At 43.1% G+C, this 14,325-nt stretch overlaps 1 protein-coding gene across 1 annotated transcript in view; it reads left to right on the top strand.

The window, feature by feature from the left end:
• The window catches only part of KCNH1 (potassium voltage-gated channel subfamily H member 1), a 187,412-nt gene continuing 173,087 nt past the window's right edge, over positions 1 to 14,325 (top strand). Inside the window, exons 1-3 of the mRNA XM_037405730.1 lie at positions 1 to 200; positions 13,275 to 13,398; positions 13,645 to 13,751. Coding sequence (XP_037261627.1) covers positions 128 to 200; positions 13,275 to 13,398; positions 13,645 to 13,751 — 304 coding nt within the window. The 5' untranslated portion in view covers positions 1 to 127. The remainder of the gene's footprint in view (positions 201 to 13,274; positions 13,399 to 13,644; positions 13,752 to 14,325) is intronic.

Genomic DNA, 14,325 nt, shown 5'->3' with positions numbered 1-14,325 from the left:
TGCCGCACAGCCCTGCCGGTCCCGGCGGAGGCATGAGGCGCGCGGGGCGGGCGGGCAGCGGCGCGGCAGAGCGCGGGTCGGCGCGGCCCTGAGCGAAGCCTCCGCGCCGCGCTCCCGCAGAGCGACTATGGCCGGGGGAAGGCGAGGGTTGGTGGCGCCTCAGAACACGTTTCTGGAGAACATCGTGCGAAGGTCTAACGGTAAGGGGTGGCCGGGGCGGCGGGGAGGCGCCGGCGCCCCGGTGCTGAGGGCGAGCTCTCTCGCTGAGGCGAAGCCGCCCGCCGCTCCCTCGGCGGGGGCCGCCCCGGGCGGAGGGACGTTGAGCCCGGCCGCTGGCCGGCGGCTCCGCCGGAGCGGCGCATCCAGGTGCCGGGCCGAAGCCGGTGCCGCCGGCCGGCCGCGCCGCCCGAGTGCTGCGGGAAGCCTCCGCCGGGGCTCCGGCTGCAGGTGCGGCGGCACGGCGGGGGGACCGGCCGGGAGGGCTGTGCCCGGTGCGGGGCGAGATCTGCGCCCGAGGGGCAGCGCCGGGGCCTGAGCCGGCCCGGGGGGCGAGGGGCCGGGGCACCGGCGGGGTCCGCGGCGGCGGGAGGCGGTCCGGGCGTTCAAGATGGTCCCTGGGCAGGGGCAGCCGCGCGCGGGGGGTCGGCGGGGGCTGCCGGCCCGAGTTGGAGGGGGGCTCTGTCACAAGTGAGGAGAGAGTTTGCCATTTTGGGGGCTGAGGGGCGATAATTCCTTTTTTCCCAGCGCGCTGCAACCGGGTCTTTCTCTTGGAAAACTGTGGAGTGGAAAATGCCTCCAGTTTCACAATTGCATGCAAATAGGCATTAACGTTATCCAGATTCTTTCACTTGGGGACCTGCCGAAAGCGGCTCCCTCGGTGCGCCGCGACCAACCAGCCTTTATGTGTTTGTTTAAGCCTGGACATGTGCATTTATTTTTTTAAAGCTCCGAGCCCAAGTTCTGCCATTTTTAACGCTCCCGTTGACTTCAGGGGGGTTACTTAAGGGGTTGAGAACTTGTGGTATGATTGAGAACATGCAGGATTAAGCTCCTTTTGAAGACTAGACGAGTTAATTAATTAAAATATAGCCAGTTTGTTCTGATAAGGCAAAGACAATTAACCCTCTTGATAAGCAGCTAGAAACTCAAATTATCTAAAGACTGATTTTCATTATTTTAAATTAGGCAATATTATTAGAGAAACAGCCTTTGATAAGACCTTATTTTCATATACAATTGTGAGGCTCTTTTTCTAGGTGTTTTTTCTCTGCAACCTTGCTGTAGAAGGGAAGGGGTTGGAAGCTGCATTCCTGAAAAGATACTCGCCGTTCTTACAGTGAATCTTGCCCTTTTTTAAAAAAAAAAAAAAAATGAAATGTTGCATTTCATCACATTCAGGCTGCATCTCTAATCTTCCAACACCAGTTATCTAATGCTTTTCTCAAATCTGTCTTGACTTTGTAGATTATCTTCTTCATTAAAAAACAATTTTCTCTTTTGGCTTTCGGTGCCAAAACCTTGATGCAGTAAATCAGTTGAGGTTTGGAGATGGGGAGAATCGTGCAGCAGAAGCTATGCTCCGTTTGTTCCTCTCTTCCCCCATTATTAAGAAGGTGTCATAACAGCATGGTGCTAGACAGCACAGGTAAAATGGCAGCACTCCATTTCCAAATGCTCAGCAAGTCCTGAGGGCTGTAATCAACACAAGTTTTTAGATTAGGCTTGGTAGGAAGTGATGCACAGTTCAGACATACTAGGAAGTGACTTAGGGAAGTGACTCAGGTTTAGAAGCCCGTTTCTCCTCTTCTAGTTTTTGCTGGACCCAACCCAGCTTTGCGGTAAATGTGATGCCGTCACATACAAATGCTGTATGAATCAGTTCTAACGTGGGACATCAGCATCTTCTAACCTCTGTCTCTGTCAGGAGACAAGAATAGTCTCCTTTCTCTCCTTGCAGGCAGGGCTGTGCTGGCCAGCATGGGGGCTGTATGGAAACATGCCGGTTCCTTGTTGCCTGTCTCACCTCGGCCTGCCTACTTGGTCTTTGAGATGGTTTGGGATGCCCACAGGATGAGTGTTTAAATGGGCCCATAAAGCTTGAGGTTTGGCTCCCCCTTCTTGGTTTCATTCGATTGAGTAGTAATGTGACCCGCAATGAAACTATCTAGGCCATTTGGGATTTGCCAAATAAACCTTGGGATTGCTGTCAAACTGTATTTGCTGGCACATGCAAGCAAGTTAAGTAGTGCCAGCAGATACTGAGTTGATACAGATATAGGAACATTCCCAGTTTGGGGAGGATTTCCTTTGGAAAGAGAGGAATTTGGTCCATGAGCAGAAATGGTTCCTGAGTAAGTGCTTCACTTAAAGGTACTTGTAGATGACATGCATCTACAGTCACAGGTGAACTGAGGAAAACACATTCATTGCTACGTGTTATGTTTTGGGGCGGGGGGTGTTATTCGGTCTCTTTCACCGAGTTGGCAATAACAAAGTAATTGACATGAAACCTCTTTTGGAAGCATTGCTCTAAGGACAGCACTAATTATACTGGTTTTTTACCATTAGTTTAATAAGGAGTTCTTTGGATAGCCTTTCATATTAGATGTGGGACTGGTGAGCTGATGCATGTTCAAAGGCTAAAGGTAATCGTAGCGTATGTAGGCAGGCAAGTTCAGGGGTTTTCCGTCAGGGTTGGTATTTTGCTCGTGTTTATATCATACCATCTACAGCAAGACTCACCTCAAACTCAGTTGGTCTGAATCATCTCCTTTAGAGTTATTAGGGATGAGAGCTGCTTCTTAGGTTGCAAATCAGCTGAGATGGGTTTTCATGCACTACATGGCAGCCCAAAGAGCCACGATAAGCTGAGAAGCTGCACAGTATTTCCTCCCCACACACTGGAATTAAAGAAGGAATTGAGAATTTCTCAGCCCATCCAGGGATGGGATGAGATGGCCTTATGATAGCACACGCAGCAAAGAATATATGAAGTGTCATCTGCCTAGACCTCTGTACCTCATCCAGTCCTTCTTTTTGAAATGAGGGACACTGTAATCCTGCTTGCCGCATATTTAATGTTTAAAAGCTGTGTTTCTATACTAGCCATGTAGGGCTAAGAAAATAAGTGTTGCTTGTAGTGCTTGGTTGACAAAAATTTGTTTGAAGCACTGAAATATTTAAAGACCAGAACACCCAATGGGACAGAAAATGAGCCCATGCTGTAAAACAGAGCAGTATGTAAAGAATCACTAGCCCCTGATGGTTACTGCTAATGCGATATTAATGTTTTTCTCGGGTAATGTAATATACCCACAGTATACAAGCTCTATAACAATAACAGTTATAATCTTGGTTCATGGCCAAGGCACCCAAATTCAAATGGTGCGATATATTACAGAGTATTCTGATTCTTCATGATATGCTAATGCTTTATCAATAACTGGAGGCAGAAATACTTTTCAGTTTACCTAAATGATAGCTGGATTCTGCAGTCCTTCCTTGGTCAAAATTGTCAGTGAGGTATGTGATACTTTGCATGTGTAAGGGTGGCTAAAGCAAGCCCTGTGTTTACGTGGCTTTGGAATTTCAGTGGAAGTCACAGATGCTTTTCTGATTTATGGATGAAACAAGGAGATTGGAAGAAGGGGAGGTTAGAGGACATAAGGCTTGTGCGAATTTAGCCTTGCTTTCACTAAATCCCCAGGCAACATCCTAATGAGACATCAGGTGTGGAAGCAAATATGCACCCTTTGATGGAGAGTGCAGTGAGTTCCCTGTAGAGGGAAAGAAAAACCACCTTCAGACACAAATCCTCAGTATAACAGACATTTCCATGATTTATGGCATTGCTTCCTTTGGAGACTATAAGGTCCCAGTACAATAAGCATTCTGCAACCTGGGCATGCTAACCTTGTACCATTGTCTGGGACCTAGGAGAGAAATTAACTGTATTATAAACAGCTCTGAAACTGAAAAACCTGGTTTTGTGTTCAGTCGGAGAGAAATGCAAAGGAAACTAAAAGAGAATGCAGAACTAAACTGTTTTATTTTCATGCTTTTGCACTTGAACAAAATGTTCACTTAATTGAAATGTTTGCAAAGGATCCTTGACCAGACAGTGCTGTGGCTGCTGCAACCTGGCCCTGCCTACCTTCGCTTTGAAACCTAAAGCAGTGAGCGGCATGGTAGGGCGATACAGACCTGGCTGCAGCTAGTGTGATTTGGGTCCAGAAGCAGTATAGGCATGCTATAAGGGTTTACTGTCTTAAGTGTTGCGGGCCTAATTGCTTTCAGACTACAGAGCTATTCTGTTGGTAGGGAACACATGTATGAACAGGACAAGCTCTGCATCACTCTTCTGTATGTGATGTGCCAAGGGTAGTCAGGCCCTGGGCACTGCTGGGATACCTTGTACTACTGCAGCACTTTCAGTAAATAACATCAATCATCAAGAAAGTATTTTCATACTGAGAACAGGACTGCTTTTGTTGAAATTAGCAAGCACGTTTTTTGGGTGGAGTATATTTTTCTGTTTCCTTTTGATACAATATGTTTGGTTCCCTGACAGTTCATAGAGGTCTGTAATTTTCAATGAATTTTCAGGCAACTAGATTAAATGCATTATTTGCAGGGGACCAGCAGTCTTCTGCTGCAGGTAAATTACATCCTAGTTACCTAGTGAGGTTCTATTGAATAGTGAAATGCATTTTAGTGACTGTTTTAGACATGAAAGTACTGAAAAAGACAAAGCTAACTGTGCACAGGGAAGAGCACAGGTATCTTTATGAAGTGCAATATCTGGATTAAGCTATCCCAGTTCTTAAAGCTCCCAAATGGGCTGACTTACAAGGCTGTAGCAGATGTGCAAGAGGTTTTCTGCCCCATGCTGCCAGTTTATAAAGTCTCATCCACCTTCCGGACTTCGGTAGGTTAATATCAGCATAAAAAAATCCCCAGCATAATGGAATAGAGGGGTCTGTCCTGGAGAATGCTTGCCTTCCCTTCTATGGAAAGCTGTTTGCCAGCCACACCTTGCAGAAAGTGCATGGAAAACTGATGGATGAGTAGTAAGATGGTGTTGTATGTGTAGAGTGCCTTTAGCTGAACGTTTTGTTTCTCTTGCCCTCTTCCCGTTACTATGGTTTGCCCTGTGGAAGGTGAAGTGAATGTTACCCTTTACAAATCTGGCATCCAGTGGTTGAACTTGAGTCTGTACACTTCTATATCTAATCCTGTAAGACACAGTTTATTCAAGATTTCCTGTAAAATCACTTTTGGCTAAGTAAAGTCTGCTAGTATGTGTGTCTTTTGCCACTGATTAAAACAAGACACTTATCCATGAAAGCAGCAGACCTTCAAAAACCACAAGGGGACAACTCATAGGTTCTGTGTTAAGGACATTGTCTCAAACTGAGAATGAAACAAAGGAAAGGGTTTTATTTCTTCCTGATCTTCCTTCTTTTCTAAGTTAACAGCTGTGGAGGCACTTTTATTTTCACCCGTGCTTTTCATACAGTTGGTCAGTACATCAAAATATCTATTTGCTATTGGCATTTTTTTTTTCTCAGTATCACTTGAGTTGAATATAAAATGGTTTTTTTGCTGACTTTTACTAGGCCAGGAGCTTCTAGTTTTGGGTGTGCCATCTTTATGCATTTAGAAATGTACAACCTGATTTCCTTAAAATGACTTTTATAGATAGTGAGGAAAAACCCCTGTACAATACATGATAGATAATGTGTTTTAAAATTAATGTTCTTGAAAGCTCAAGAAGTTCTGCTGTGGTAATTCAACATATCAATCCATTTCTGCATTAAATCCTAGAACAAGATCGTAAACCAAATCTTAATGAAACCCATTCATTGGAGAATTTGTTAATGCATTTTTGTAACTCGTCTAGCTAAAAGTGAGCAAGGAGTTAGGTCTTGTCAAATGCTTTTAAGGCTTTTGATGGCTGTAGCTATAATCAGTAAATCAAATAGCTTATTTAAACTGATGGAAGGCCCATATAATTGATGCAACTAAAAGATGCTTTTTCCTGTATGTCTTTTAAGATCAGATGGGGGGGAAGACCCCCCTGACCAATTAAATTATGAAGTCTCACTGCTAAACAGTGGGTTTGTGCTTTATTAAGAATGGTGTAATGTATGACTCTTACAACTGATGAACTTTATAATTTATCATGCTAAGGTCACATTTGTCTAAATGTCTTTTTTTAAAAAAAATAAATTTCTCAGTATGGACAATACTTCAGGGACAGGTGAAGAATGATGCTATGCATAAAATACATATAAATGCTTTTGTGCACTTTCAATTTCAGCTATTTTTGTTCTGTTATTCTGCACTGATTTGTTTTTTTTTTTTTTTTTTTAAATACAGATACTTATGAAGACTTTAGAGTTACTAGTGTTGGAAGGATGTATTGTTTTCAGTTTAAACTTTTCTCATGATAGAGGCCTACTGTGAAATACTAACTATAACAGTGGAAAATAACAAATGCTGAGGTGGAACCAGTAGTTTTTTATCTATACTGCTGGCTGAAATTGGCATTAATTTTCTGTAATGATTCAAACTGAGTCACTTGGAGTTGTTGCTTTAGTTAATGTCTCTTGTTATTTGTGGTACATATGATGAAATAAATTTTTTAATAATCCTTCTCAGCCTGGTCTTGTACTATGCTCTGCAGTACACATGATGGTGTAAGTCATGTTTGAATAAAGCATGAAATGCCTGCATTTCGTGGACTCTGTTCATGCTGTAGCAGCCAAGGAGCTTTTAATTTTTTTTTAATGTAAAATAAGTCGTTATATAAAACTTTTATAAAACACGTAAGCCCAAATGAACTTATCTCCAGAGTTTTATAATATGTTGTTTTGAATTAGACTGAGGCTACAGCTTAAAATAATTTGGTCTCGATATTAAAGATGTACAATTTTGAGGCCACTATATCATCATTCTATAGAGATATCAAGTTGTTCAATGGGGTATTTAAACATTGATGCACTCCCACTCTAGGAATGAATACAAGGAGATACTGAGTAGATGTGTGTATCCATGTAACACCATTGACTTCTGCAGGAGAATGTGGGCGGAAGAGCAGAATTTTGCCTTATTACTATTATTCTACCGTATGAATAGTCTTTCAGCCCTTCGGGCAGCTACGTACTTGCTTTGAATGCAGTTACAGCACTTCTGTTACAATGAAAATATGGCTGGTTCCTGTGTCTAACCCTCCCTGAATTGTAAGCCTTCAATCCTGTGTATGCAAAGAAAGGATTGAATAGGTACTTGATTTTCAGTTTGACTTATTTGTACAGATTTAGGGCCATATTTTGATCTCAGAAGTTACATTTGAACAATATAACTAATCAGTGTGACTAAATGCTTCTGGTTTACTTTTTTTCAAAGCTAAGAGTAAACATTAGCAAAAATTCATACATACCTACCCTTTGCAAGTTGCTAAAGCAAAAGCACGGTATGAGCTGTGTGATGTAGCAATTTTGACAGGCCTACTGTCTATTTCCATGCATTGTGTTCCTTACCAAAAATGAAACCATCTTTTTTTTCCCCATATCCAAATAATTCCACTTGTGATGCAAAGTTACATGTTTGTAAATACCAGAGTTGTTTAGAAACTCATCTGTCCCTTATACTTAAGCTCCAAGATATAGTCTCTAATTGTATGACAGTTGCACATGATTTTTGCCTACGGCACATTTCTTATGCTGGCTGTGGCATAGCACCTCTGCTGCTTTATGCCCAGCTAACGGAACGGTAGCTAAGGAGGCTGTATCCCCCCCCACCCATCCCCCCATCCTGGTGACCATGGGTAGGGTAAGAAACCTGTTTATGAAGCAATTCTTCCAGTTCTGCTGTAGTAGTGGTTTGTGCTGTGTAATGGCAGAGGTCTAGGTTTGCTTTACTGAAGATCTGTAGGAGGAGTTTGAGACATGATAACAAGAGACATGTTCGTCTCTATAGCCAGGGTTGTGTCCTCACCCAGCATGATGAAGGCTGTGGTCTGGAATGAGGAGGGCAATTTCTGTTCTCTTGGAGACTTATGGGAGAATTAGCCAGTTTGGTGGGGAGCATGTTTTCCCACCACAGGGATGCTGATTCTCCTTTCACTGAGAGGGTAACAAATTAGGAGCAAATCTTTTTGCATTTCTTGGTGACTGTGGGAAAAGATTAATATATTTGAATTACATTTCTGCACTGTGCCAACCTAAGCACACTTGTGGGGGGCTTTGACAGACCTGCACACATATCTGAAAGTGCAGCGGGCACCAGCCTCCGTTGTTACCGAGACCTGTGCTGCAACTCACAGAGCAGAGGTTTCCTCTTGGTCACCTCTGTGTGCTTCCTTTGTGCAGGCAGGCAGCGATGTTGGGACATGCCTGGCAGTGTCGTGGGAATAGGTCTGGTGGCTGGTCCCTGACCTTCTGCCAGTGTGTCCCAGGAGAAGGCCTGTGCACCACCGAAGGGACAGGGAAGGCAGAACGATGTGCTGGCCTCTGAAAGAGGTGGGGGCCTCCGCTTGGCAAGGTCCATCTTACAGGAGAGGCTAGGATGCTCTGGGTGCGAATGTGCAATGGTGCAGGGGAGTGGTAGGAAGGAAGCATTTCAGTAACTTGCTCCATGCCCTTGCAAGGAGGTGACCTCCCCTCAGTTGGCTAGCCCTGACCAGATGTGAGCTGCTTCAGGGCAATTCAGGCATTTTGGAAGTTTGAGCTGATAGACAGTTTTGGTTAAAGAAAGCACTGTGTGTAACAAGATTCAGTAGATATGGCAGTTTCAGTGAAACTCGGTGTTCTAGAGACTTGCTACTGCTGCTGTTAAAGGATTGCTGTTATTTGGAAAGACGTTTTCTGATTCTTCTGTGCTGGTGTATTTTGTGAGTGGAGGAAAGTACTGGTTTCAGTGACTGAGCAAAATCCATTCTTATGTTTTGGAAGGAGTTAAAATGTTTTTCTTGTTGCTTTAAAGCAGCTGTGTCTAGTTTGAAGTGATAATCCAAAACAGGTCTGGCATTTGAGTTTGTGAAGGCTGGCATGTGGATATACTGTAGTGAACAGAACTGACTTGTGGAAAATGCAGGTTAGAAAACAGGAAGTGAGGTGCTTCACAAAGTACCCAGTGCTGCAGACCCTCGTCACAGAAGCCCATCCTACTCATGCAAGTGATTGTGCTGCCTTTGAGATGTTGCAGTTCTTGTCTTTCTACAGCATGATGTACTCTGTGCTGTGCTTCTACATATTTCTATGATTCCTAATAGTCTTGCTCAGACTGTGCCAAATGCAGCACAGGCCAGAACTTCAGGTCTTCTTTGACATAAGCCCGCCCTCTCCAGTTCCTAGCTCAGTTCTTGGAGTAAGTAAGAAGGACCAGTGATGCTTACAGCTTCTCCTTGGGCCGGGCAATACCACTAACCCAACCGACATTGTGATAGAAATTGATTTCCTGGTAAGGGAGTCCTTTGAGTCCTTTCAAAGAGGTGCCTCAAGTCACTAAAGTTTGAGTACCACAGCTATCACATGCACATTTAACCTCCTGACTTTGAAGAGAATTTAGCAGTGGATTTCTTCATGGTCTTCTTCTGACCTGCTCCTTTCGTGGCTTTGACCTACTTGTGAGTCCCCAAAGAGCTTTGCCTTGCAATGCTCAGAGAGTTCACTAGGGCATCCCTTGTGCCTGTTGTGCAACAAAACTACAGCTGTTTCCTGGCCTCTGGGACCCTGCGCCCCTGTAGATGGAGAAGCAATATTTGCCTCAGTGGATGTTACTTAATATTTTCTTATGTTAGAAACAATTGTTTAACGCATTATGAGCTGTCTCCAAGCACGTTGTCAGGGATGTCAATGCAATTGAATGTAAACAATAACAATGAGAACAGCCCTTCTACCGCCAGGTTATCTGTCAGAATAACCTATGCAGGGGTGTTGTAAGTGGGAGTCCTTATTTTATGCTGTGTCTTGCCAGTGTTCACACAGGCAAAATACCATTGTCAGAGATGCTCCTTCTGAAGAAATGCAGGCGTGTTCTCCACGTAGGCACAGAACTGCTGTTGTGCCATTGTTTTGCCTTTAAAGAGATCTGGGAAGAGGAGTGAGTAACTGGAAATAAATTCCTCTTTGTCTGCAAGACCCTTTCTTTTCAGATGCTGGGGCTCCCACTCTGTGGTCTGTTAGGCCACAGCAAGTTTAAAAAAAAAGAAAAAAGTGGGTACATAAAGTTTGGAAACCACTGGTGCAGACAGTCTCTCTTTTTGCAACAAAATCAAGAACAAAGGAACTGATCATCCTGAGCGTGGTAACCTCCCAAGGAAAGCTGGCAGAGAGCAGTGGGTTTGAAACCTCTTTCCTGGCCCGTCAGTTTGGATTGAGCTACACTACATCTTCTCTTGGCTGCCTGGCTGCAGTGCTCACAGAGGCCAATGGCCCCTCTCCAGGCTTTCAGCTACCTGAGGAGTTCCTAAGCACTGGTTCTTGCAGGGCATTTTGTTGGTTCTGGGGATGACCCCAGGGCAAGTACTAAAAAAGTGTGGCAATAGAGCTGGAGGAGCAAGCCCAAAGATGAGTCAGGGGTGTGGTGGTGACTCCGGAGAATGGGTCCAGCTTCAATATTTACTTCCTCTGTGTTTCTAAGATATGTAAAGCCTGGATCAAAGAAGGGTGAAGATGCATGAAGTGGGAACTAGCTAGAAGTGACTTACAAAACAGTGGGATCATCAAAACCTCTGACTTTCTCCTTGAATTGATAGGTGTCCAAGGTTTTGCCTCTAAAGCTTTGTAGGTACATAAAGGTTGTAACTCTCAACTAAACCAAATCTGGACTCTCCATTGAAGCATTCTACGTCCACCTCCTGGAGATGCTCACCCAATGTAGACTAATGGGATTGCCTAATAGGGATGCATAAAATACGGCAGCTGAGTCACACTGGCTTAGAAACTTATATGCTAAGGATGTTGGCATTTGTTCTCTTTGGTAGCTTGATAATTAGAACAATCATTCAGGAGTTGAAGGCTGAGCTTTCACTGCCCTCAGGTAGCCCCACGTCTTGTAGGAGAACACCCAAACTACTAGGCTGTCAGGGAGGAGTAAAATAGGTGCGTGTTCTCTAAGCATGTATTAGAAACTGCCAGTCCCAACAAATCAGGCTTCATAGGGCCAAAACTAAAGCAAGTGGCAATGTGATTCTTTAGCTTCTGCAATTATGGCGAAGAATCTTGGGTACTTCCTGTGAGAACTGGGCTTATGTTAAAATATTGGTATCGTAGGTAATCTAGGAAAGGGAAAAACCCCAACCTTAAAATATCCTATTTTTCCATTGTTTTCCATAATTTAATTTGAGCAGGTTTCTGTTTGTTGTGCTAATGCTTTTCAGTTCTACCTTACCAACACTATGGACAGAGCTTCCAGATACGAAGTCTTTGAGAGCTGGGCATCTAGGGGCTAGGCGGTAGCAGTCTCATGTTTTGGTGCTTAAATCCTTTTGTGGACTTAGTGCTTTGTTTTTACCTGTAGGAAGGGGATAAGAGAACTGTCAGAAATGTTGCAAGGCTAGATAAAAGTAGAATTACCACAGTAACAGTCATGAGAAAGGCGCTCTATATAGCTTTTAACAAAAAAAGAGGTTATTTGTCCAAAGACTATTGAGGTTTAAGTGTGAAAGGAAGGCCTCTGCTTAAGCTAATAGAAGTTATTCAAGAAGCTCTTGAGGAAGTGGAAGAAAGGCTAAGTTACCTTTTGAGAAGGGGAGATGGTGGGAAGGAATGCATGCATGCAATAATACCGTTCAGATCAGGGCAGGACCTGGCCTAGTATTTGTATTTGCGTATTTTTTGTCATTTTTTTTGTACTTCCTGATGAAAATCTAAAAATATCTTAGCACAGTACAATGCAGTGTTTATAACAGACACTGAAAATCACTTACTTTAGCAATGAGAAATTACTTGGCTTACTTATTCATAAGAAGGGGTAAAAGACATTTTTTTTCTTTGGAACAAAAAGCTTCAACCAAGCAAAACCCGTAGTATTTAAAAGAGACTGTGACAAACAAAGCAGTTAATATGTCCTGAAGTTATACTACTGATGTATTTCATTCTAAAGAGTGTATAAAGTCACACTTAATCATGCTCAGGGGACTGGGCAATGGATTTAGATAGCTATGGGAATGTCTTCTTTAAATCCACTTGAAGTTTGCAATGGGACAAAAGATTTTGGAAGGGAAAGTTAAAATAAACAATTTGCAATTAATTGGTAAAATATCTTGTTTCTGTCTCTTGGTTGCAGGAGGCATTAAGGACAGCTATGTATATTCAAGCAGTTGTGGGTAGATCCTGAAAAGTAGGTAGTGTAGCGGACTCCCTTAAAGGCTCCCCTTCAACACGAATGCCTCTTAATCTTGTGTGACTGCCTAGCCTTTTCTTTCAAAAGCCAGGGGGGTCTTTGCAGCTGTGAAAGGGGTCACCAATCTCCCCCTGCCACCAGTGTCCAAGCAGCAGCACCGATGCCTCTTGGTGCAGGCGTAGTTAGTTGACTGCACAAGAGCCAAAGCAGCAGAGATAAGCAAGACCTGGGCCCAGCATTGAGTGTGTTCATAACTGAATTGAAATAGCAATCATAAAAAAAAAAAAAGAGTAACATGCACACATCCAGTGAGAATGGAGGCATGAATCCAGCTCAGTTCTTTTTCTTACTGATTGAATTTTCTCCTGGCTTGTACAGCAAACAGAAGTTTTTTCTGCTGGTGTAAGTACTAACCCTAGTTCCCCAGTGTCTAGTTTGGAGCACTGTGCCATACAAGTGTTTGAGCTTGTGTGGCCAGCAGTGAAGGTGATACTGAGAGGAGCCACTGTGTCTGCATTCAGAGAGGAGCAGTATCACTTGTGTGATGTTTTGGCTGTGTGTTAAAAGAGGCTTCGCATTCAAACTGAGTGTCATGGTGGGTCAGTGCATGTGGCACGGAAGGAAGCAGTTTGGTGCATCTGTCCTCAGTCAAGAGATGAATTTTACCTGCTTAACCATCCTGTTCCATTTGCATAAAACCATCCTCTTGGGCTTTTGCATGAGTAATTAATATGTTGATTTTTTAAAAAAAAGGATTTACTTAAAATTAAAACCGTGAATAATCCTGTTGACCGCAGTGAGAATAGTATCTGGGAAAAGCTGTGCAGGGACTGAAGCCATCAGGATTGGGTCCTGAAATGAGTATTTCCTCTAATGCAACCATAGCCTTGTCTAATATCTAACTGATGTGCTCTTTCAAACAGACACTAATTTTGTCTTGGGTAATGCCCAGATAGTGGATTGGCCCATTGTCTACAGCAACGATGGATTTTGCAAGCTATCAGGATATCACAGAGCAGAAGTTATGCAAAAAAGCAGCACCTGCAGGTATTTGAGAACAGATTTATTTTCTGTTAAATAGCTTGTAGTGTTGTGCTTGTTGCTTGAGGAGAAAAGTAATCTGTTTATTCCAGTTTTATCTGTTATCTCCTGGGGCTGCATCTGTCAAATACGCTTTCCAGGTGAAAGAAAACCAAAGAACGGCTATTTCTAAATAGGTCCTTTTCACACTGTAAACAAATGGCTTTGTGCCTTTGTCTAGTATCTGACTTGAATTTCTTGCTTTATTTGCAGTTTTATGTATGGAGAGCTGACAGACAAAGATACAATTGACAAGGTCCGGCAAACATTTGAGAATTATGAGATGAACTCCTTTGAAATCTTGATGTACAAGAAGAACAGTAAGTAGTTGATTGGTTTCTTTGTTAATGTAGGTGTGTAAAGTTGTTTTACATAATAGTGTAAAGTGCAAGTCTGTCAGCTGGAGGACTCTTCTTTATCTAGGGCTAAATAAGCCCCAGTTCTACCAGTTGACCTACAAGGGAGAAATGAGAACATTAGGGATGAAAGTCACTCAGGGAGGCAGACAGAGCTCTCTAATCTGTTCTGACGTTTAGAGCAATTTTTGTGTGATGCTTTAAGACAATACTCAAGATTCCATCAGCAATGATAATACGCAGGCTAGGTTTACAGAGAACATACTTTTTCATATTTTAAAAATTTGATATAGCAAAGCCAATATTTAGATGTAGCTTTGGAATAAAAAGAACCCATCCTTTGTTTTGGAAGCTGAACTACTTCTGATGTTTTCACATGAAACTTTTGTTTTGGACAAAAATTCCTTAATTTGGATATGATTTTTTTTCTTAGGAATTTCAGTCTGTCCGTAATGGCATATGTCAGCAGATGAACTACTTGCCCAGAACTTGTCCCATCTAGTGTGGACTATGTCATGGCACAGTTATTTTCATCTAC

The sequence above is a fragment of the Falco rusticolus genome, chromosome 12 (genome assembly GCF_015220075.1).
Source record: "Falco rusticolus isolate bFalRus1 chromosome 12, bFalRus1.pri, whole genome shotgun sequence".
NCBI classification, from domain to species: Eukaryota; Metazoa; Chordata; class Aves; order Falconiformes; family Falconidae; genus Falco; species Falco rusticolus.
The sequence above is the reverse complement of the archived record's forward strand: the minus strand, read 5'-3'. Positions and strand labels throughout refer to the sequence as shown.